This window comes from Electrophorus electricus, chromosome 1 (assembly GCF_041902795.1).
Source record: "Electrophorus electricus isolate QZ-2024a chromosome 1, ASM4190279v1, whole genome shotgun sequence".
Taxonomy (NCBI): Eukaryota; Metazoa; Chordata; class Actinopteri; order Gymnotiformes; family Gymnotidae; genus Electrophorus; species Electrophorus electricus.
Genome location: NC_137497.1, coordinates 8901016 through 8925264, shown reverse-complemented (window position 1 = coordinate 8925264; position 24249 = coordinate 8901016). Strand labels below are relative to the sequence as shown.

General features: G+C 39.9%; 1 protein-coding gene, 1 long non-coding RNA gene and 3 other non-coding genes across 5 annotated transcripts in view; all 5 read right to left on the bottom strand.

The window, feature by feature from the left end:
- Positions 1-319: 319 nt before the first annotated feature.
- Positions 320-438, bottom strand: LOC145659816 (5S ribosomal RNA). Its single transcript, XR_014125951.1, has one exon. It is a non-coding gene; the product is annotated as a 5S ribosomal RNA (ribosomal RNA).
- Positions 439-2746: 2308 nt separating this feature from the next.
- Positions 2747-2865, bottom strand: LOC145659798 (5S ribosomal RNA). Its single transcript, XR_014125938.1, has one exon. It is a non-coding gene; the product is annotated as a 5S ribosomal RNA (ribosomal RNA).
- A 3024-nt stretch (positions 2866-5889) lies between these two features.
- On the bottom strand, positions 5890-6008 carry LOC145659692 (5S ribosomal RNA). The gene has a single exon (XR_014125795.1). It is a non-coding gene; the product is annotated as a 5S ribosomal RNA (ribosomal RNA).
- An 887-nt stretch (positions 6009-6895) lies between these two features.
- The window catches only part of LOC145651825 (uncharacterized), a 64592-nt gene continuing 47238 nt past the window's right edge, over positions 6896-24249 (bottom strand). Inside the window, exons 2-7 of the mRNA XM_081700118.1 lie at positions 16218-16280; positions 14727-15014; positions 14181-14471; positions 8941-8957; positions 8227-8304; positions 6896-7117 (exon numbers count right to left, since the gene is read on the bottom strand). Of these exons, the coding sequence (XP_081556244.1) occupies positions 6896-7117; positions 8227-8304; positions 8941-8957; positions 14181-14471; positions 14727-15014; positions 16218-16278 (957 nt within the window). The 5' untranslated portion in view covers positions 16279-16280. The remainder of the gene's footprint in view (positions 7118-8226; positions 8305-8940; positions 8958-14180; positions 14472-14726; positions 15015-16217; positions 16281-24249) is intronic.
- Positions 20358-24145, bottom strand: LOC145659939 (uncharacterized). Its single transcript, XR_014126122.1, has 4 exons — positions 23860-24145; positions 21538-21706; positions 20944-20997; positions 20358-20620 (listed from the first exon to the last, which is right to left on the bottom strand). It is a non-coding gene; the product is annotated as an uncharacterized LOC145659939 (long non-coding RNA).

Here is a 24249-nt window from a genome sequence, read left to right as displayed (position 1 = left end):
TCCGTTAATAAAAGCTTTGAGTGGCGTGCGGTCCAACGCACCTAGATAATTGCTCCGAAAGTGTTCGCACACACAAACGGCATAATACATGAAGGTAAGAGAAAGATGTAAAAGTAAAGAAACATGGAGTTGTTTTGGTGAAATTGATAAGACAAACATACATACGTTTATGAGAACCCGGTGCACTTACTAAGCTCCAAAATGCTACAGTTCTAAACCTAAAAGCAAGAAAGAAAGCATAAAATAAAACCCTAAAGAAATGAAGCCACGTTGTACGTGAAAAGAGGCAAAAATGAAAAGAAACATAGCTAAGAAGAAAAGCTTACAGCACCTGGTATTCCCAGGCGGTCTCCCATCCAAGTACTAACCAGGCCCGACCCTGCTTAGCTTCCGAGATCGGACGAGATCGGGCGTGTTCAGAGTGGTATGGCCGTAAGCGATGAAAGCGGCGAAAAATGCGCCTTTATGCAATACATCGACAGCGTGGCTACAGACACAATCACCCGATTAAGCTCTTGTCGAAGCGATAAAACAATGCCTTACACAATGCCTTCATGTTTTTGCTTTCTTTTTTTCATTGCTTTAACATGCTCTTCCTCTCTGCAATATGCTGGATGATCCGTTGCTTAAAATGATATGAAGTTTAGTTTATGGGATCATTATACAGCGTATCGCTGTATTGGACACTTCTAGCTAGAGCAAGCTAAGCTGTGCTTAGTTCCTACAACTAACGTGAGCTAGCTACCTGTCCATCCATACGTTCAGTGAACAAATACGCGACAACTCAAGAGATCCAGCTGTGCACAACCGCACTGTTTCACAATACCAAGCCAGCTTGTGCACCCCGACAATTCTGTCTACTCGCTGTGATGCTGCGTTTTGTTCTGGCACTGTTAACATCACGAGGCAAGCGGCAGTACTGGGTCTGTGAACCTTTACTGTAAAAACATGGAAAAATGAAATTGCGTGCGTGTGTGTGCATGTGAGAGAGAGAGAGACTGGCAGACTCTCCTCCCCTCAAGGTCCGTTAGTAAAAAAAAAATGTCATCTGGAAATCTAAGTTGCTATATTGTGCTGTGTAATGTTAAGCGCAGCACAACAATGTCCTGTAGGTCACATAAATAACGTAAGTAGCCTAATGTCATAATAACAAATATGAACAGGAATGATCAACCACTACAAACAGCATGTTAAAATACTAAAAATAACGAGTTGATTACAAATCGAGTAAACATTTAGAAAGTGAAACTTAACCAGAAAACCCATATTCTATCATTTAACCAATGAAAGATAGAAAATCACAACAACAAAAAACAACATAATAACATGTCGAAAAGATCTGCGCTAACATTAACAAGCATCGCTGTCACCATAGCAACCACAGCAGCTGGGGTTTTTACACAGGATACAAGATTTCATGACATTGCGATTAGCAAACTAACATTTTCAAAAGAAACATAAAATAAACAATAATATCTCTGTACCTTTGATGACATATAAACATGTAAAAATTGCTTGTTAGTATGTGTGCGCGTGTGTGTGTGTGTGTGTGTGTGTGTGTGTGTACTACCCATGTAATAATAAATTGTGAGCACCAGTGAGAAGTCCCCAAAAAAAACACATGCACAATAAATGATGCTAAAGGACTCTTCAGCTGCAGTTTATTTCTGTACATATGATACACGCTGTTCTACAAGTTACACATGTAGAAGTCTCTGTACAAATCAACACATTAAAGTTGGAAATCTTTGGAAACTGGGAAAGGTTTTTCATGCTGCTTTCTGTGTGGTGGAGTGATACAGGCGCAGATGCACACAGTATGAGTGTAATGTCTTGTGATAGTTACCCTCCACCACAGTGTGTTCATGGACTGTGGGTTTGAAATGCACATATGCTGTGTGTATATATATTTATATATGTATGTAAATTAAAACACAGGATTAACACAGAAAAGTTGGTATATTTTAACAAAGTAGGTAAAACAAAAGTATATTAAGAAAAAATGAACTTACCTGTGACTTTTTTGTGGAGAGTCTTCCATGTTGTCTTTGAAGGGGAGCTTTATGGGGAATTGTCCTGCTTAAAGACAGGAAGTGACATCACCCAATTTCCTGTTTTTCCTTGTATTAGTTTCCAAAGGAAATTTCAAGAGTGGAGTTTTGATGTTGACTTATTTTGGTGTGTGTGTGTGTGTGAGTATGTATGAGTGAGAGACAGACTTGGCTCCCCTGGTAGAAGGAACAGAATGAATATAGTTAGCAAACGAAAGAAAGGCTGCAGTAACTGAAATTAGTCTATCCCTTCCCAAAACAACACCCATTAAAATGTACATAGCACATATAATGTCGAAAGGGATTCAAGAGTAAAACCATGTTCTAATCCCAAAATGATTGGACGGAGTTGAACTCGACGCAACCAACCTCCAGTTCCGTTAATAAAAGCTTTGAGTGGCGTGCGGTCCAACGCACCTAGATAATTGCTCCGAAAGTGTTCGCACACACAAACGGCATAATACATGAAGGTAAGAGAAAGATGTAAAAGTAAAGAAACATGGAGTTGTTTTGGTGAAATTGATAAGACAAACATACATACGTTTATGAGAACCCGGTGCACTTACTAAGCTCCAAAATGCTACAGTTCTAAACCTAAAAGCAAGAAAGAAAGCATAAAATAAAACCCTAAAGAAATGAAGCCACGTTGTACGTGAAAAGAGGCAAAAATGAAAAGAAACATAGCTAAGAAGAAAAGCTTACAGCACCTGGTATTCCCAGGCGGTCTCCCATCCAAGTACTAACCAGGCCCGACCCTGCTTAGCTTCCGAGATCGGACGAGATCGGGCGTGTTCAGAGTGGTATGGCCGTAAGCGATGAAAGCGGCGAAAAATGCGCCTTTATGCAATACATCGACAGCGTGGCTACAGACACAATCACCCGATTAAGCTCTTGTCGAAGCGATAAAACAATGCCTTACACAATGCCTTCATGTTTTTGCTTTCTTTTTTTCATTGCTTTAACATGCTCTTCCTCTCTGCAATATGCTGGATGATCCGTTGCTTAAAATGATATGAAGTTTAGTTTATGGGATCATTATACAGCGTATCGCTGTATTGGACACTTCTAGCTAGAGCAAGCTAAGCTGTGCTTAGTTCCTACAACTAACGTGAGCTAGCTACCTGTCCATCCATACGTTCAGTGAACAAATACGCGACAACTCAAGAGATCCAGCTGTGCACAACCGCACTGTTTCACAATACCAAGCCAGCTTGTGTACCCCGACAATTCTGTCTACTCGCTGTGATGCTGCGTTTTGTTCTGGCACTGTTAACATCACGAGGCAAGCGGCAGTACTGGGTCTGTGAACCTTTACTGTAAAAACATGGAAAAATGAAATTGCGTGCGTGTGTGTGCATGTGAGAGAGAGAGAGACTGGCAGACTCTCCTCCCCTCAAGGTCCGTTAGTAAAAAAAAAATGTCATCTGGAAATCTAAGTTGCTATATTGTGCTGTGTAATGTTAAGCGCAGCACAACAATGTCCTGTAGGTCACATAAATAACGTAAGTAGCCTAATGTCATAATAACAAATATGAACAGGAATGATCAACCACTACAAACAGCATGTTAAAATACTAAAAATAACGAGTTGATTACAAATCGAGTAAACATTTAGAAAGTGAAACTTAACCAGAAAACCCATATTCTATCATTTAACCAATGAAAGATAGAAAATCACAACAACAAAAAACAACATAATAACATGTCGAAAAGATCTGCGCTAACATTAACAAGCATCGCTGTCACCATAGCAACCACAGCAGCTGGGGTTTTTACACAGGATACAAGATTTCATGACATTGCGATTAGCAAACTAACATTTTCAAAAGAAACATTAAATAAACAATAATATCTCTGTACCTTTGATGACATATAAACATGTAAAAATTGCTTGTTAGTATGTGTGTGCGCGTGTGTGTGTGTGTGTGTACTACCCATGTAATAATAAATTGTGAGCACCAGTGAGAAGTCCCCAAAAAAAACACATGCACAATAAATGATGCTAAAGGACTCTTCAGCTGCAGTTTATTTCTGTACATATGATACACGCTGTTCTACAAGTTACACATGTAGAAGTCTCTGTACAAATCAACACATTAAAGTTGGAAATCTTTGGAAACTGGGAAAGGTTTTTCATGCTGTTTTCTGTGTGGTGGAGTGATACAGGCACAGATGCACACAGTATGAGTGTAATGTCTTGTGATAGTTACCCTCCACCACAGTGTGTTCATGGACTGTGGGTTTGAAATGCACATATGCTGTGTGTATATATATTTATATATGTATGTAAATTAAAACACAGGATTAACACAGAAAAGTTGGTATATTTTAACAAAGTAGGTAAAACAAAAGTATATTAAGAAAAAATGAACTTACCTGTGACTTTTTTTGTGGAGAGTCTTCCATGTTGTCTTTGAAGGGGAGCTTTATGGGGAATTGTCCTGCTTAAAGACAGGAAGTGACATCACCCAATTTCCTGTTTTTCCTTGTATTAGTTTCCAAAGGAAATTTCAAGAGTGGAGTTTTGATGTTGACTTATTTTGGAGAATTTATGATTGCTGATTTTCTTTTATTGAACTTGTAACTTGTAAATGCTAAATTCTATTTTTTAAAACATTTTTGTTTGTTTTTGTAGTGATTGCCAGATGAATCCTTGAAGCTTTCCATCCAATTGATTCAAAAAAAGGTTCATATCTGGAGGCTTCATGTGCACACAAACCCCCCTGCTGGCTAAACCTTTATTGTCATTTCAACTATTTGTGATGGATCTCTTGGCTGTTTTGCACCAGTGACAGCATGGGAATAGTCACTGCCAACAATAGAAATAAAAACACCTTAATATGATTTTGTGTGGTTCATTCATTCATCTAATCTGTTTTTGATGTGTAGGTAATGGTTTTGGAGGTCTACTAGTGTCAAAAAACAGGTTGATTTCAGTCAATGTTTAAATAAACCAAATAGGACATGAGATGTTTATGTTGAGATGTTTTTAAGACTGTTGCAGTGTTTTTCAAAGATGGGAAAAATGGTTATGCTTATGAATACTGTGGTGACTTTATTCACTTTTATTAAGAAATAATATTTTTTCCACTGTGCTTTTCCACAGGATACAAGATTTCATTACATTGCGATTAGCAAACTAACATTTTCAAAAGAAACATAAAATAAAAAATAATATCTCTGTACCTGTGATGATATATAAACATGTAAAAAATCAACTGCTTGTTAATGTGTGTGTGTGTGTGTGTGTGTGTGTGTGTGTGTGTGTGTGTGTGTGTGTGTGTGTGTGTATGTATGAGTGAGAGACAGACTTGGCTCCCCTGGTAGAAGGAACAGAATGAATATAGTTAGCAAACGAAAGAAAGGCTGCAGTAACTAAAATTAGTCTATCCCTTCCCAAAACAACACCCATTAAAATGTACATAGCACATATAATGTCGAAAGGGATTCAAGAGTAAAACCATGTTCTAATCCCAAAATGATTGGACGGAGTTGAACTCGACGCAACCAACCTCCAGTTCCGTTAATAAAAGCTTTGAGTGGCGTGCGGTCCAACGCACCTAGATAATTGCTCCGAAAGTGTTCGCACACACAAACGGCATAATACATGAAGGTAAGAGAAAGATGTAAAAGTAAAGAAACATGGAGTTGTTTTGGTGAAATTGATAAGACAAACATACATACGTTTATGAGAACCCGGTGCACTTACTAAGCTCCAAAATGCTACAGTTCTAAACCTAAAAGCAAGAAAGAAAGCATAAAATAAAACCCTAAAGAAATGAAGCCACGTTGTACGTGAAAAGAGGCAAAAATGAAAAGAAACATAGCTAAGAAGAAAAGCTTACAGCACCTGGTATTCCCAGGCGGTCTCCCATCCAAGTACTAACCAGGCCCGACCCTGCTTAGCTTCCGAGATCGGACGAGATCGGGCGTGTTCAGAGTGGTATGGCCGTAAGCGATGAAAGCGGCGAAAAATGCGCCTTTATGCAATACATCGACAGCGTGGCTACAGACACAATCACCCGATTAAGCTCTTGTCGAAGCGATAAAACAATGCCTTACACAATGCCTTCATGTTTTTGCTTTCTTTTTTTCATTGCTTTAACATGCTCTTCCTCTCTGCAATATGCTGGATGATCCGTTGCTTAAAATGATATGAAGTTTAGTTTATGGGATCATTATACAGCGTATCGCTGTATTGGACACTTCTAGCTAGAGCAAGCTAAGCTGTGCTTAGTTCCTACAACTAACGTGAGCTAGCTACCTGTCCATCCATACGTTCAGTGAACAAATACGCGACAACTCAAGAGATCCAGCTGTGCACAACCGCACTGTTTCACAATACCAAGCCAGCTTGTGCACCCCGACAATTCTGTCTACTCGCTGTGATGCTGCGTTTTGTTCTGGCACTGTTAACATCACGAGGCAAGCGGCAGTACTGGGTCTGTGAACCTTTACTGTAAAAACATGGAAAAATGAAATTGCGTGCGTGTGTGTGCATGTGAGAGAGAGAGAGACTGGCAGACTCTCCTCCCCTCAAGGTCCGTTAGTAAAAAAAAAATGTCATCTGGAAATCTAAGTTGCTATATTGTGCTGTGTAATGTTAAGCGCAGCACAACAATGTCCTGTAGGTCACATAAATAACGTAAGTAGCCTAATGTCATAATAACAAATATAAACAGGAATGATCAACCACTTTTTCAAAGATGGGAATATGGTTATGCTTATGAATACTGTGGTGACTTTATTCACTTTTATTAAGAAATAATATTTTTTCCACTGTGCTTGGACTCAGTTGGTTTCTCTGTTTGAAAATAACTTCCCTGGCTTTGAAGAAAACACTTTCACATGGTACTGAGAAGGCAGAGGTGCACAAGTATCCCACAGCAAACCTGTAGAGATTTGGATATATGCACCTCTGCCTCTCCCATTACTGGAGGGGACCCTGTGTTCTGCTTTTCTTCAGTTCTGCCAGGTCTGCACTTCAACTGTGGCATCAGCAGTGACATTGTGTGTTCTTCTGGCCTCCATGAATGTGGCATCAAAATCACACCACAGTTTGTTTCCTGAGAAGCAAAACCAGATAATATGAATGAGGTCATAACTCTGAAATTGACTTTAATCCAATGCAAAAATATTAACCAGGTCTTTCAGCTACAGCATCTTGTGATGTTGAAGCTGCAGCTGGTATTGAATGTGACTGTCTAGACCCTATTACAATGGTACATTCAAAGGTGAGTTGTTTTATTCCTTTATCTGCCTTTTTTAGGCTAAAGGATCCAAGTGATTTGTATCTTGGGTCTAGTAGCATTGCCAGTGATATAATGCTCATGCTGTGTGGAGCTTTTCCCTAATGAGCCTGATGAGGTCTCTCCCAGTTCACTAGCTACTGGGACCGTTGCCTTTGCTGCCTCTTCCTGGAGCATCTTTTCCACCATTTTCAATAATAGCACCACTTTGGAGCCAGATACCTTTTTCTCCTCTGACAGCACCACAGTGGCCGTGTGAAAAGGAGACAGTATAGACAGGAGCTCACAAACATTATTGTACTCATCAGAGGTCAGCGCAGGAATACCAGTTTGTAAGCCTGCCAATGCTTACAGGCTCCCTGAGTTCTACTAATCGCTCCAGCATTTGAAAGCTGCTGTACCACCTTGTTTCAACCTCCTGAATCAGTTTCTTTTTTGGTTTTCCCATATGCTCTTGAACAAGGTCCAGCTTCTCCTTTAACAATAAAAACCTAAACGTTACATATGTAGCAATATAAAACAATGTGTAAACAAATGTGAAAATAATGTTACTAACTTTGACAGTTGTGCTGCTTCTAAAATAGCCCACCAGCTTCCTTGCCTTTGTAGGAATGGCAGACAGCACTGGGGTTAGTTCAAGAGCTTTTTTAACAACTATTTTCAGGGTGTAAGCAATGCAGAAGGCATGATGCAGCTTCAGCTGTTTACCACAGGCAATCATATCAGATGCGCCATCAGTAACTAGACATGTTACTTTGGATTTTATTTCCCATTCTTCCATAAGAGAGGATTTCACACAGGCCAAATTTTCAGCTGTGTGCGCCTGTGGGAATTTCACTACACCGAGTAATGTGGACTTCAGTCATGTGTTGTCATCTATAAAATGGCAGGTCACAGCCAACTAGTTTGTCTGCTGTCACACTCACTGCAGGAACTTTCTGGACCTCAACTTTGGTCTTCTCTTTCTCTTGTTGATATTTGGTCTCAACCATGGCCTTTGCGGTCTAAAGGGAAGGAAGAAAATATTATTTTTTTAATACTACTCTCATAATTTATCCATGTCACCACACATACTTTCCTAGTTGGGAAAATATAGATTGGATCAAATTTTGCTACTAAATCCCTGAAGCCTTTATCCTCAACTGTGCTAAATGGCTGTGTGTCTCTAACAATCATGAAGACCAAAGCCTCATCCAGCTCTTCCTTTCTGGTCACTGCTTTGTAAAGATTAGATTACACTTTGTCATTTTTACACTTTGTAATCCAATCCAAACTGCAAATAACATGTAAGGTGCAGAGAATAATGCAGTATATAAATATATATATACACAGTATATACACATTATATTTTATATATATATATATATATATATATATATATATATATATATATATATATATATATATATATATATATATATATATATATATATATATATATGCATATTAATGTTAACAGTGAATAAAATTAAATTAGGTTATGGTTTAATTACAGTATTTGCATGTCAGAAGTCATTACATGAACATGTGCACATGTTTTGTTTTTATTTTTTGATGTGTGTGATGAATGTAGCATCGTGGTCAATGTCATTATTATCATGGTTGATTAACAAATATGAAAATTGGAAACCCATACCCACCTTGGCTGGATCCAACTCTATCCCCCTCATTATACATGACAAGTACAATAACACAGATGAGATGTTGTTGTTGTATCCCAGTGGTTTGGAATAGAAAAAAAAAAATGCCTTGTGAATATTATAGTAGTAACACATTTCATTATTTACAGGCATATTATGTGCAATACCTTATTTGTAGAGATCTGCTCAAAGTGTTTCCATACAGGGGAAACCCTTTTCCTTTTAGCAGGCTCCATGAAAACAAGCTCATCAATGTCACAGGCAAATTGACAGAACACAAACATGCAAATTTTGCATGGATCCATTGCGCTTTATGTGTGTTCATAAATTGTGCCAACACTCGAAATGCTTCCTGAACCAGTGAGGTTTCAGGCATCATCAGTGACGTCATTCATCCTTAAAGAAGCAAGCCTCGATACATGTTTCATAAAAGACTTCCTGGAGCTCTCGACACGTGCTCAGAAGCCTCGGCACAGTAGGGGCCATCACTAGTATCTCACTTGGAGTGAGGAGTAGGAGTGAAGGGTGAGAGTGAGGAGTAGGAGTGTGGGGTGAGAGTGAGAGGTGAGAGTGAGTAGGAGTGAGGGGTGAGAGTGAGTAGGAGTGAGGGGTGAGAGTGAGGAGTAGGAGTGAGAGTGAGGGTTGACAGTGAGTAGGAATGAGGGGAGAGAGTGAGGGGTGAGATTGAGGAGGGGGGTGAAAGTAAGGAGTAGGAGTGATGAGTGAGAGTGAGGTGTGAGAGTGAGTAGGAGTGATGGGTGAGTGAGGAGTAGGAGTGAGCAGTGATAGTGAGGGGTGAAAGTGGGTAGGTGTGAGGGGTGAGAGAGTAAGTAGGAGTGAGGGGTGAGAATGAGAAGTGAGAGTGAGGGGTGAGAGAGTAAATAGGAGTGAAGGGTGAGAATGAGGAGTAGAAGTGAGGGGTGTGAGCCACTCAAACTAGGTGGTGCACCATATTAAAAACATCAAGGAAGCATTAACAAGAGAGCCTGACATTCTACCCGACTCACATGAACATGTAGGGAATTCCACAGCAGATATTTAAAAAATAAATGTTTTGTTTTAGTTGAGAGGAAATTCAACTATGAAATTTAAAACAAGCCTCGTAAGATGTTTATGGTCATCTCTGGGATTCCAGTAAAAGGACAAAACGTAGATAATGTAAAATCAGGCAAAAATTAAAATGTAATCACAACCTCAAAGACAGAAACCAAGAAAAGTGTCTTGTAATCTAATTTGGATTCACAATCGCATGAGATGAATTTCTCAGATGTGTTTTCTTCTTCTCTTTCCCCCTGGTTTGCTTTAGTCTGTTGTCCAGTTTGTGGACATAGTGCCCATCACTTGTGAAACAGAATGTATGTCATGAATGAATGTCTTGTTTGGTCCTTCCTATTGTCCGTCTCTATGGTTTCCTTTCTCATGTTTCACTTTTCCACTCCTGTTCCAGTCCCTGTTTTGGTTTTCACTGTTCATGATTTGCACCTGCGCCTTGTTTAGTGTTCATTAGTTCAAGTATTTAAACCCTGTCTGGTTCCCTGTGTTTTTGCTGTTCATTGCGTGTGTTTGTGTGGAATGTATTGCATGTATTGCATGTATTGCATGTATTGCATGTATTGCATGTATTGCATGTATTGCATGTATTGCATGTATTGCATGTGTGTAAGCTCGTCTTTGTTTCTAAGCCTCTGTTTATGTTAGCCTGTTTGATTCTAGCTGTTTTGTATTTCCTTAACTCCGTATGTTACTTCTTTCTGTTATAGCTGCTTTCCCTGTTTGCCTTCGTGTGCTTTTGGTTTGTGTTTCCTAGGCTTTGTTATCCTAGCCCTTGTTTTTGTTATGTATTCTAGGACCCTGGACTACTCTGACTACAACTCTGGATTTGCCCCTAAGAAATCTCGCTCTCCTCCGCACATGCGACCACCTCATTACCGCTCACCATTACAATAACCTGAACAATAAGGGGAACTCTTAAATAAAACATGTTGACAAATGGCAACTAAACTATTTAAACTATTCAAAGATACTACAGACAAAATTGTCTGTTTTTCCATGACTTGACAAAAGTATTTACAGTTGCATTAAATTACATCACAGGATCGCATAGTAATATTTCCATCAACATATTTACAGTACTGGGCAGATCCTCTTATAGTGATTGATACATATTCATCAATATGACAGCATGTGTCCTCTCTGAGGATCAAACCTTACTGTACCTGCTCTACCAGGTGAGCTTCAGGAGCGCTCTAATCATGTATACATACACTGATCTTTGACCCCTGAATGGGACAGAGAAAGGCAGTGCGGATCTGTGTGTGTGTGTGTGTGTGTGTATTTAAACATACAGAGTTATAATTATATGTGTATGTACGAGATTGGTCACTGTGACAAGATCAAGAGGGATTGTGGGATCAAATTCAATCAAATTCAATCAGGAAGTAACTAGTACAGTGATGGAGAACTGTTTAGAAATCAAACTAAAACAAATCTGGATCTTGTAGAGAGATATTGTTGTAAATGTAGAATAGAAACATACTCAGAGTTCAAAGTGAATGAACCAGTGGAGAGAATGAGCTACACAAAGGGGGGGGGGGGTGTACACAACAACAACAACAACAACAACAACCACCACCCTGATCACCACCTGTGCTCCGTCATAACTATGATCACTGCTGAAGCTCCAGTCTGTCATATTAACACACAGCATAATTACTGCACCATCACTGACTACATTTACATATTAACACACAGCATAATTACTGCACCATCACTGACTACATCTACATATTAACACACAGCATAATTACTGCACCATCACTGACTACATCTACATATTAACACACAGCATAATTACTGCACCATCACTGACTACATTTACTTATTAACACACAGCATAATTACTGCACCTTCACTGACTACATTTACTTATTAACACAGCATAATTACTACAGTAAACAGTGGTATTGAGGCTGAAGTGTTTGTTGATTTATTGAGGGTCGGCTGTAGAGGGATTGAGCTTCAGGAGCAGACAAGGCCAAACTAAAAAAAAATAAAACATAAGACACACTAGAAATAAAACTACTATTATTATTATTATTATTATTATTATTAATATTATTATTATTATTATTATTATTATTATTATTGGTTACATTTATTTAGCACCTTTCTCAAACTCAAGGACACTTTACAGACAGAAATCAGCTTTTATTCTCAAATCACTGATAGACTGATGAGAAGCGGCAGCCAATTTACACACACAGTCTGTCAGAAACCACAGACCCCTGTGGGACTGAAGGGTGCAGGGGAAGGGGAGGAGGTTCAGACCAGGACAGAGCAGCACCCATAGCTGGACATATACACACATACATAGAGCAGCACCCATAGCTGGACATACACACATACGTAGAGCAGCACCCATAGCTGGACATATACACACATACGTAGAGCAGCACCCATAGCTGGACATATACACACATACGTAGAGCAGCACCCATAGCTGGACATACACACATACGTAGAGCAGCACCCATAGCTGGACATATACACACATACATAGAGCACCACCCATAGCTGGACATATACACACATACGTAGAGCACCACCCATAGCTGGACATATACACACACACGTAGAGCAGCACCCATAGCTGGACATATACACACATACGTAGAGCAGCACCCATAGCTGGACATATACACACACACGCAGAGCACCACCCATAGCTGGACATATACACACACACGTAGAGCAGCACCCATAGCTGGACATATACACACACACGCAGAGCACCACCCATAGCTGGACATATACACACACACGCAGAGCAGCACCCATAGCTGGACATATACACACACACGCAGAGCACCACCCATAGCTGGACATATAAACACACACGTAGAGCAGCACCCATAGCTGGACATATACACACACACGCAGAGCACCACCCATAGCTGGACATACACACATACGTAGAGCAGCACCCATAGCTGGACATATACACACACACGCAGAGCACCACCCATAGCTGGACATATACACACACACGCAGAGCACCACCCATAGCTGGACATATACACACACACGTAGAGCAGCACCCATAGCTGGACATATACACACATACACAGAGCACCACCCATAGCTGGACATATACACACACACAAAGCACCAACCATAGCTGGACATATACACACACACAGAGCATCAACCATAGCTGGACATATACACACACACAGAGCACCACCCATAGCTGGACATACACACACACACACACACAGAGCACCACCCATAGCTGGACATAAACACACACACACACACACACACAGAGCACCAACCATAGCTGGACACACTCAAATCACTCACAGACAGATGAGAAGCAGCAGCCAATTTACACACAGTGTTCTCTCTATTAGAAACTACAGGAGAACCAGGTGTAGGAGAAGGGGAGGAGGTTAAGACCAGGACAGAGCACCAACCATCACTGAACATACACACACACACACACACACACACACACACACACACACCTATCTTTATCTATATTCATGCACAACTCACATTGATACAGGACAGTTTGAGTATCCAATCATCCTAACCTCCATGTTTTTGGGAGGATTCCAGAGGAAACCTACGCAGATACAGGGAGAACATGGAAACTCCACCCAGATAGGGACTCGACCCCCACACAGACACAAGAACACCACAGTGAAGATGTATCTCTGTCTGTCGCTTCTTCCCAGTCTTCCCCTTATATTCCCCTTATGCGCTGGGTAGAATGAGGCAGCCAATCAAGACAACACCGCAGCCGAGAACAATTCCAGCACAGGACAGAAGACTTCATCAAGTGGAGGAGGAGCATCAAGAAGGGGACGTAAACAAACACAAATTTTTCCCACTCAATCACTCTTTTGTTTTGGTATCAGCAAGCAAGCATCACACCAAGTGGTGTAAAACATCAGTGGCTGGATTCAAGCATGTCCATCCACCTCAAAGAGTCCAGTGAAAATCAACCAGGTCCACATGCTCTATTGGGGATATACTTTGATAAACAGGACCTCAACTAAGACCAAGACCTCAAACTATGACACTCAGTTCACGCTGTTTACATGATCCCAGCATTCATAGTCTAACTAATACGGAACCACGGATGTGCATGTAAACATAATTACTGATACTACGCACACCCCCCTCCCCAACAAAAAGTAACTAGGCAACATTAAAATCACAGTAACCATACTTACCTTCCACAGTAACTGTGTATGTCTGTATAATCTCTTCATGCTTAGTGTCTCTGATGATGTAAACTCCACTATCAGATGGTGTGGTTCCTTGCAGCTCCACAGCAGAGATAAGCAACACTCTCTGAGTGTATTCAGGTTTACACTTCAGTGAGTGTCCAGCCACTGTACAGATCTGTCCACTAGAGGGAGCAGCTGCACCTGTGCTGTTATAAATCACCTCCACTGACTCTGATATGAGCAAATCCAGCACCAGAGGTTCACCAGGCTTAATCTGAACTGAAGAATTACAGGCTTTGGAAAAAACAATTAGAAACTTCAATGTAATATACAACTGATTTGACCATGTAACCTCAGAACGGCAAATCTGATATAAACATTTAAACGTTACATACAAGCTCCTTCTGTTTTTCCCCACATATCTGATATTTGAAGTTTACAATTCTATGTTCTACTTAGAACATACTCTAAGTTCTACTTAAAGTTCTCTCTGTCTACATAAATAATGGTTTAGTAACAATAACTAGGTAATCCATTGAGGACACTTACCCTCTATCTGTAGACTCACATCACAGAGCTCTTGACCTTTACAGGCGCAGGTGTACAAGGACCTCTTAGTGTAATCAGCATCAGTGATGGTGAGGGAGAGATCTCCCTTCAGGTACTGATCATGGGACATGTGAAATCCCTCCTCTGACTGGCAGGATGTCTGGTTACACTGAGCCAGTACGTCATGTGGTTTATGATATAAAGTCCATGTGACCAGACCAGAACATGTCTGAGTGCAGGGGAGAGTAGCATCATCATGAAGATTCACCTTTACTGAAGGAAAAGAACCTGAAAGACACATTAAGAAAAGAGAGTATAAAACGTTACAGTGGTGCTTGAAAGTTTAGGAACTCTTTAGAAGTTTCTATATTTCTACATATATATGAACTAAAACTTCATCAGATTGTCAAAAAAGTCCTGAAAGTAGATAAAGAGAAACAAATCAAACAAATCAAACAAAATAATACTGTCATTTATTTATAGAGGAAAATGTTTCATATCAAGGCAATAAATATCAACTTGTAAACAATATTTATTATTTAGAATGTTATTTATTTTATCTGTCATATCCATGCATGATACAGCGCAAGTATCTATATATAATATATAATTATACATATATAAAATACATCCCACACTAAATAATCCCCTACACGACTGAACCACAGTGGCTTTTAATGAAAAAATATCAGATTGGTATTTACATCAGGCGACAATCAAATGCAAGACATCAGTATCAGATCAGTAGAGAAAAACTGGTATCATGCTCTCTCTATAAATACAGTAAAACTAAAAATAATCAACCATTCACTCAGACTACTTAAATATTCTTGGTTACTCAAATATGCATTTCTATGTAAGAGCAGAACTGACTGATACTGCTCATTCGTACGACTGCAGGGACATCTGTGCCTTCTATGTCTGTGTCTACATGACCATTCTGGTGAGCTTTTAATTAAATAGTTCTGAAATGCAAGTCTATTAGCAAAGTGACAGGAAATCTGTCCAATGAAATTGATTAATTTTGTCACTCTGGGGGCGGGCCATTAGCAACCTATCCCTTCTCAGTGTTCTGAAAAAAAGGTTATGACATTATTAGTAAAGGATCACTGTGTTCATGCTACCTTAGCCAGCTGACTATGAATGGGGTCTATGAGTGAGACAGACACTGTAGTTATACAGTAGGTACAAGGAGCCACATATCCACAGTGAGTTATACAGTACAGTTCTCATGAATAGCAGCAATGCAGTAAACAAGTTTACTATCCATTTTAATGTTATAAAAATGGATGGCATCGTTTACGCTGTGCAGCGCAAAATGAATTATTAAAAACAACCGTCAGAATTTATTACTTAATTTAATAATAATTTTATTAAATATAAAGAAGATTAAATAAAGATAAAGGTCAAGCAGGTACAATAGTCTGGTTAACACACCAAAGTCATGGATGAAATTCTGATGACCTGAGAGAACCTGTTCTGTCCACTTACCAGCTATGACTGTCAGCAGCTGTAACAGCAGAACACAGTGACACCTGCTGCAGGACAGCATGACTGAGGAGACAAAAGAGAACCCAGTGAGTACTGTACAGAGGAGACAGGAGAACCCAGTCAGTACTGTACAGAGGAGACAGGAGGACCCAGTCAGTACTGTACAGAGGAGACAGGAGAACCCAGTCAGTACTGTACAGAGGAGACAGGAGAACCCAGTCAGTACTGTACAGAGGAGACAGGAGGACCCAGTCAGTACTATACAGAGGAGACAGGAGAACCCAGTCAGTACTGTACAGAGGAGACAGGAGAACCCAGTCAGTACTGTACAGAGGAGACAGGAGGACCCAGTCAGTACTGTACAGAGGAGACAGGAGGACCCAGTCAGTACTGTACAGAGGAGACAGGAGAACCCAGTCAGTACTGTACAGAGGAGACAGGAGAACCCAGTCAGTACTATACAGAGGAGACAGGAGAACCCAGTCAGTACTGTAGAGAGGGGACAGGAGGACCCAGTCAGTACTGTACAGAGGGGACAGGAGAACCCAGTCAGTACTGTACAGAGGAGACAGGAGAACCCAGTCAGTACTGTACAGAGGAGACAGGAGGACCCACTCAGTACTGTACAGAGGAGACAGGACAACCCCAGTCAGTACTGTACAGGTAGGAGCAGAGTGATCACTATTAGGAAAAATGTCACTTATTTACAGTACCCTGATTACAGCACCTGGCATAAAATAAACAGGACTAAACCCCACTACACCTCAGCAGCACAGTAATCCTCCTTTACCAGAGAGGGGTTAGTCCAGGGTCCAGAACATCACAGTCCTACCTGCCAGTACGTTGTGTCACTGTTCAGCTCCCTTATTCCCAGCAGTCATGCTGTGTTTGATATTTCTGGCAACACTAAACTACTAATCAGACGGGACTCATTTTCCAGTCATATGTACATATAGCAACTTTACCACAAGACCTCTGGAGTGTATAACAGACTCACACAGGATCAGAAACCTCAGGATAAATTACAGACATGTCAGCGGCTAATGGATTTACGTATTACTGTCTCACTAAAACATCCACGTGTGATACGTAGCCTTCGTTGGTCGCAACCACTAAATATTTTTCACACATTTGCACAGAATTCTGTTATTTAATGAAACCACTTATAGTAATGACTTGGGTTTGAACATTAGCAGGTTACATATGTGTAGGGGAATTTACTTAAAATCTCTGAGAAGTCATTTGCCTATTCGAGCACTTCCGAGATTGGAAAAAAAAGCGCCCAAACTCTGATATGTGAACCCTGGATATTCGCCCGGGATTAAAAATCCCTGAGATTACAGCAAACAGCCGTTTATAGCAGGAAAAGGGCGTAATAATTATTACTGACACTGCAGTAGGTAAAATGACGGACATGGCGAGAGTAAAATCACTGAGGAACGAGGGAAATAATTACATTACCACACCTCGCCATGTCAAATGAATCCTGTCCGAAAGGTTTTAACACATGAAGTTCTGAACCTTGGTTCTGGGGACCCACCGCCCTGCACAGTTTCCCATCTGATCCCGCTCATGAAAGACTTGATGACCCAGAAAACCTGAAACTGTCCGCCAGTGGATGCACTGTTACCAGCCTTAAATGTACATGACAAACACAGAAATAAACCTGAAACAGTTTTTCTTTGGGCTGATAAACTGTTCCTGGCAACATGCAGAATCAATTAGTCTGTAATGCACCTATAAAACAGGAGTATTGTAACGGTCAGTAATTTGCGGACTGTCCCCTTAAGTTACGTTTACGTAAAAGGCGTGTGCACGTAGGCCACGCGGAAGAGTTGGTTTTGTACTGTGCGTGACGGACGTTGCCGGACCCAGCTCTTCATTTATCGTTATTTACTTCTTTAGAAACGCGTTATGAGCTGTGGATGTTTTTACAACTCATGTATGAGCTGTCTACAATACTCCAGGAGCGAGCCTGTGTCACGTGGTGAATAAACCAGCAAGTTTACTACTAAACTGAGTGATTCTGCTCCGCATCTCCTCCACGTGCTTCACAGGCTTCTCTCTACCAGTTCCAAAGATCTCCTCATCTGGGTTGGAGCATAATTTAAACAGGACTAACTCCAAGCGTTACAGTATGTACTAAAGTAGACAGTTACTGTATGTGCAAGGCAGGTGTTCTTAATAAAGTTACCGGTGAGTTTATGTAGCAACATTCGTACTTGGGATATTTATCTAACGACCTCGCAAATATTGTGGAGAAAAATGTGTGATAAAAAATAGAGGCAGTGAAACCCACTGGCTAATCACAGAGTGCGACAGTGCTTTTGAATATTATTATTATTATTATTATTATTATTTAATAGCAATAAAGGTTTGTACGCCACATGGACATTATCTCCTACCAAACGCATTTACTGAGGTACCTGCACGCCAGGAGACACACAGTCCATCTACTGAACTGCAGCATAAGAAGGCAGAACAGCACGCGGAGGGAACAAAGCGCACAGCTACTATCGCTCAGTGCACGAGCTAAAGTCCCTAAATGAACACATGAACCCGTTCAACAGTCCGCGAGAACAATCAGAGTTCTTAGCAGACATGCAAACTTTAAAACAGCTGCACTAAACATTACATATTAATTTATTATCTATGCAGTTGCCTAGTTGCGTTCATAAATCAGACTTTCTGACAGCTAGCGCGCATATTTGGACGGTAATCAGAAGTACATCGACATATAAACACTTTTAAACTAACTGCTAGAGATGTTGGAACTTGAAATGTCAAATTTTTTTCTCCTCCAAACCCTTATCTTTCTCTTTATGGTTCTTTCAACCTACAATTCACCAAGACACACAAGTGGCAGGCCAATCCGTTTCAACTCAGGCAAGCATATATGCTTGCGGATAAATGTGTGTGCGGTTTATTTGTTTTTTCACATGAAAGTTAAGAGGTGCGGTGTGACTGCGCAGGATGCGAGCGCCCCTGTTCCTCTCCGAGCAGAGGATAGGCAGCCGTATCCACGCAGTCTAAGCCACGCCGACCCGAAATGGGAACCCGAGTTTGACTTCAGCTTTCTGTTCGAGTACAGCGGCCGAGGCGGAGACACGGACACGGAGAGACGTTTGGAGGCAGGTCGCCGATTGTCGCGTAAGCTCAGGTTCAGTAAGATGATCAAGTGTATAAATTAATATTTTATATTAACTGTTACCTTATAGAAACCATCACCCTTGCCATTCCTGGCAGCTTCACTAAATATTACATATTCATTTATTATCTATGCAGATGGATACTTTTTCCGTCCTATATTGCTGAGCCGTTATGTTCATAAATCACTTTCTGACAGCTAGCGCGCATATCTGGACGGTAATCAGAAGTACATCTATATAAAAACTCTTAAACTCACCGTTACAGATGTCGCCTTTCAACCTGAAACTTGATTCAAAATGTTTCAAAAATTAAACCCGCGTGTAACCTCTGCCTAAAGGCGCCCTAATGAAATCATTCAGAGGGAGCACATCTCAGAAATTTCGTGTTAGATCAATGCAAATTAGCGCGGTGCCTCCAGAAATGTGTCTAGTACTATGTTGATAGTAATAAATCCTTTTAAACCCTCTCATGATTAATGACCCGAATGAGTCACAGATTAGTAAATACAACAAATGACACTTAATTAAAAAAACAAAAAAACAAAACGTATATCCCTGCACAAAAGAAAGCAATCGCGAAATAACAGAAGCAAATCACAAACAACGAAAACCGATTCAACATAAGTATGACCGATTAATGCAGTCACCTATTAACGTCACCACAAGCGGCGGAAAAAACAACGTGAAAAAATACCAATATTAATATTTCTCTTACCCTCAGAGGCTTCAGTTGCAAATCAACCACATTGAATAATTACTGAAATTAGCAAATAAACGCTCAATAAAAATTGGTCAATACAGCAACTTAGTACGTGGATTTTCACAAACGTTTGTGTTAAAAGGCAAAATCAACATTTGCTGTGGTGCTTTCACTGACTCACAGTTTATGTAAGAAAGTGTATTGTTAGCCATATGCTATTTGGAAATGATTTCATAGACAGTATTTATATAAATGTTCTTAGATACAATATATAAAATTCATTTACACTCTGCTATTGTGAGGACACCAATGGACAAGATCTAAACAGTCAATCGAGTTTAGAGTTTAAAAACAAGTGTCATGTTTGTCATTTCAGTAATGGTTTGTTATGGTCGGTATAAGATATGTGCAGATTAAGATTAAGGTTAAATTTATCTCTTATGACACTAAGGGTCATAGCATATATTTAATTAGGCTAATATTTTTACAAATAATACTTACACTGACAACCCTCCCTGAGAGTGCACACTAGTCTGCTTTCCAGTCAGGAAGGTCTTTATAGGTTGGGGAGGGAGGACAGACAGCATTGCGGCATTATACTTCCAGATCTGAAGATACTGTGACCTCATCTGTTATAAACACTCCTGTGGATGGACTGAAATACATTTTAGAGCTACCATATTTTTCTGATAAATTGTAGCTATTGAAATAAGACAACCAATTCGATGACTATCATCTTTTTTTTTTTAAATGGGCCACTACAAAATGCTCCCCGTCAGAGCGAGCACAAGTAGCAACCCTCTTGGTGGACTTAACCACCACACCTTCCACTAATTTGTATGTCTCTGCTCTCTCAGCTGTATATTTAGCCACTCACCTCACCCTCACAGGTGCTGGCCTGGAATATGGAGATACCAGTTTGGAAAACATTCTAAGGGATCAAGAGAAACAAACCAAAATTAATGCTAAAATTGATGCCTAAACATTTTTTAAATCAGCATTAATGTACATTACTCAGGACTATGTTAATAACATGTGTTTGAAAATGGACTTTGATAAAAGGAGCTTCTTTGCAGTTAACCAGATAACTCTGTATCCCCAGATAGTGAAGCTTAAGTGCTATTTAATTGTTGTTTGAAATAACAATCAGTCATTTTCAGTAGCACAGGTCATTGTACCGCAAATGTTAACTTCAGATGAAGTGGAAACGACTTCATTAACTTCATTCATTCATTCACCCACAACTGATAACCAAGATGTCTGAGAGAAAACTTGCACTGTGTCCGACACAGACAGGTTAACGAGCAGCTAGTTAGCTCGGTCTGTCGGTCTGGCCATTAACTTTGCCCATTAAATCTCACTTTTACAGTAAAGTCTGGACGTACCGAGATGGGGAATAAAAGCCATAGAAATAAATTGAGCGCAACAAATTGAAGGGAAAATGTAAAAGAGGGAGCCTGGCTTCACTTACCAAATGCTGTAAGTCAGAAGTGTGGTAGGATGCTGGGACAGCAACGGGATGGCAACGGGAGAGCCAATAAAAATTGGAGAAGCACGTTGGAACAGACCAATGGTGCTCTGCGGCGTTTTGCAGAATATTGGAACAGGCCAATGAGAGGACGCAAGCTCTCTGGAACATACTGGAACAGAAAATCAGGGTCAGTGGAATGAGTCAACATATTGAGACGGACAGACCCACAAAAGATAAAGAAAATGAAAGCTAAACACGATAGAACCAATACACTGACAGAAACACAACTGGGAACAGGTTACAAGGCAACAACATGAAATGAAGAAGGACCTTAGTATAAATGGAGGCTTAGTACAATGAACACAGGCTGAGTGAACAATAACCAGCGACAAGACTGGAGAGACACTAGAAATATATACACAAGTTAACAAGGAATATACACACAAGTTAACAAGGAACATATACACGAATTAACAAGGAACAACTAGAAACAGGAGAAAACAGGCAGAACAACCAGACAAGGGGGAGTAACAGAAAAATCAAAACAAAGAAGCTCATGGAAAGAAAACCAAGTTGTAAAGTAAACAGAGCATGACAGGATTGCTAAAGTGACCGAGATGACAGGGAGGGGACAACCGTGACAATGCAGAGTAATAATAATAATAATTACTCAGATATGCAGGAATATACAGTGCAATAATAATTACTCAAACATGCAGGAACATACAGAGTAAAAGTTACTCAGGCCTACAGGAACATATAATTATTCAGTCATATAGGAAGAGTGTTCCAAAGTAGGACACTGAAGGCACTGACATTTATACCTAAAATGTTTGTTGAAAGACATTTACTCTACAACACAGTGCTCCAATATTCCATCATCATCATCAGTATTTTCACCCTCGTTGAAGCACACTGGGATGTGACGCAGCTTACATATGTAGTACTTATTAATACTACTATATAGTAGTATTTATTTAGGTAGTTTGTTAGTTATCTATGTATTTATTTCCAGCTTTTAAAACTGTTCTGTTGCATCGAAAAGCATGACATTTGTTGTTTCAATAAAAGCAACTAATAAAACTAAATGGACTGTTGTGCATGTCATTAAAATCTCATTGCTGAGTTGTGTACATACATCCAGGGTTTGGCAGAATACTTTGATGGTTGAATAATGTGATGTATTCTATTACAATACATAAAACAGTAATTTATTCAGAATACATTTAGAATGCACCCAGAACACATCTTACTAAGTCACATTTAAGAGCAAAAATATTTTATATATTTTAAATTGAAGTTCTAAATTGTGAACAGCTTATCATTAAACAAAACTGATAAAATGCCATCAATTTATGACTTTAGAAATTAAAGAATTATAAATAATTATTATTATAATAGTGCTTTTATAAAATACTCTACCTTATTTGATGGTAAAAGTGTTCAAACTTCAAAACGCTTTTTCTATTTCCGGCTCTGTCGTCACGTGATCATTGTAGAACGAATCAAGCACAAGCACGAGCACAAATCCATTGGTTTCATTTCTGAAGCGCGAACTTCAAATTCGACATTTAGCGGTGAGTTTAAAAGTGTTTGTATGTCGATGTACTTCTGATTACCGTCCAAATATGCGCGCTAGCTGTCAGAAAGTCTGATTTATGAACGCAACTAGGCAACTGCATAGATAATAAATTAATATGTAATGTTTAGTGCAGCTGTTTTAAAGTTTGCATGTCTGCTAAGAACTCTGGTTGTTCTCGCGGACTGTTGAACGGGTTCATGTGTTCATTTAGGGACTTTAGCTCGTGCACTGAGCGATAGTAGCTGTGCGCTTTGTTCCCTCCGCGTGCTGTTCTGCCTTCTTATGCTGCAGTTCAGTAGATGGACTGTGTGTCTCCTGGCGTGCAGGTACCTCAGAGTACATGCGTTTGGTAGGAGATAATGTCCATGTGGCGTACAAACCTTTATTGCTATTAAATAATAATAATAATAATAATAATAATAATATTCAAAAGCACTGTCGCACTCTGTGATTAGCCAGTGGGTTTCACTGCCTCTATTTTTTATCACACATTTTTCTCCACAATAATATTTGCGAGGTCGTTAGATAAATATCCCAAGTACGAATGTTGCTACATAAGCTCACCGGTCACTTTATTAAGAACACCTGCCTTGCACATACAGTAACTGTCTATTTTATTACATACTGTAACGCTTGGAGTTAGTCCTGTTTAAATTATACTCCAACCCAGATGAGCAGATCTTTGGAACTGGTAGAGAGAAGCCTGTGAAACACGTGGAGGAGATGCTGACCAGACTCACTCAGTTTAGTAGTAAACTTGCTGGTTTATTCACCACGTGACACAGGCTCGCTCCTGGAGTATTGTAGACAGCTTATACATGAGTTGTAAAAACATCCACAGCTCATAACGCGTTACTAAAGAAGTAAATAACGATAAATGAAGAGCTGGGTCCAGCAACGTCCGTCACGCACAGTACAAAACCAACTCTTCCGCGTGGGCAACGTGCACACGCCTTTTACGTAAAGGTAATTTAAGGGGACAGTCCGCAAATTACTGACCGTTACAATACTCCTGTTTTATATGTGCATTACAGACTAATTGATTCTGCATGTTGCCAGGAACAGTTTATCAGCCCAAAGAAAAACTGTTTCAGGTTTATTTCTGTGTTTGCCATGTACATTTAAGACTG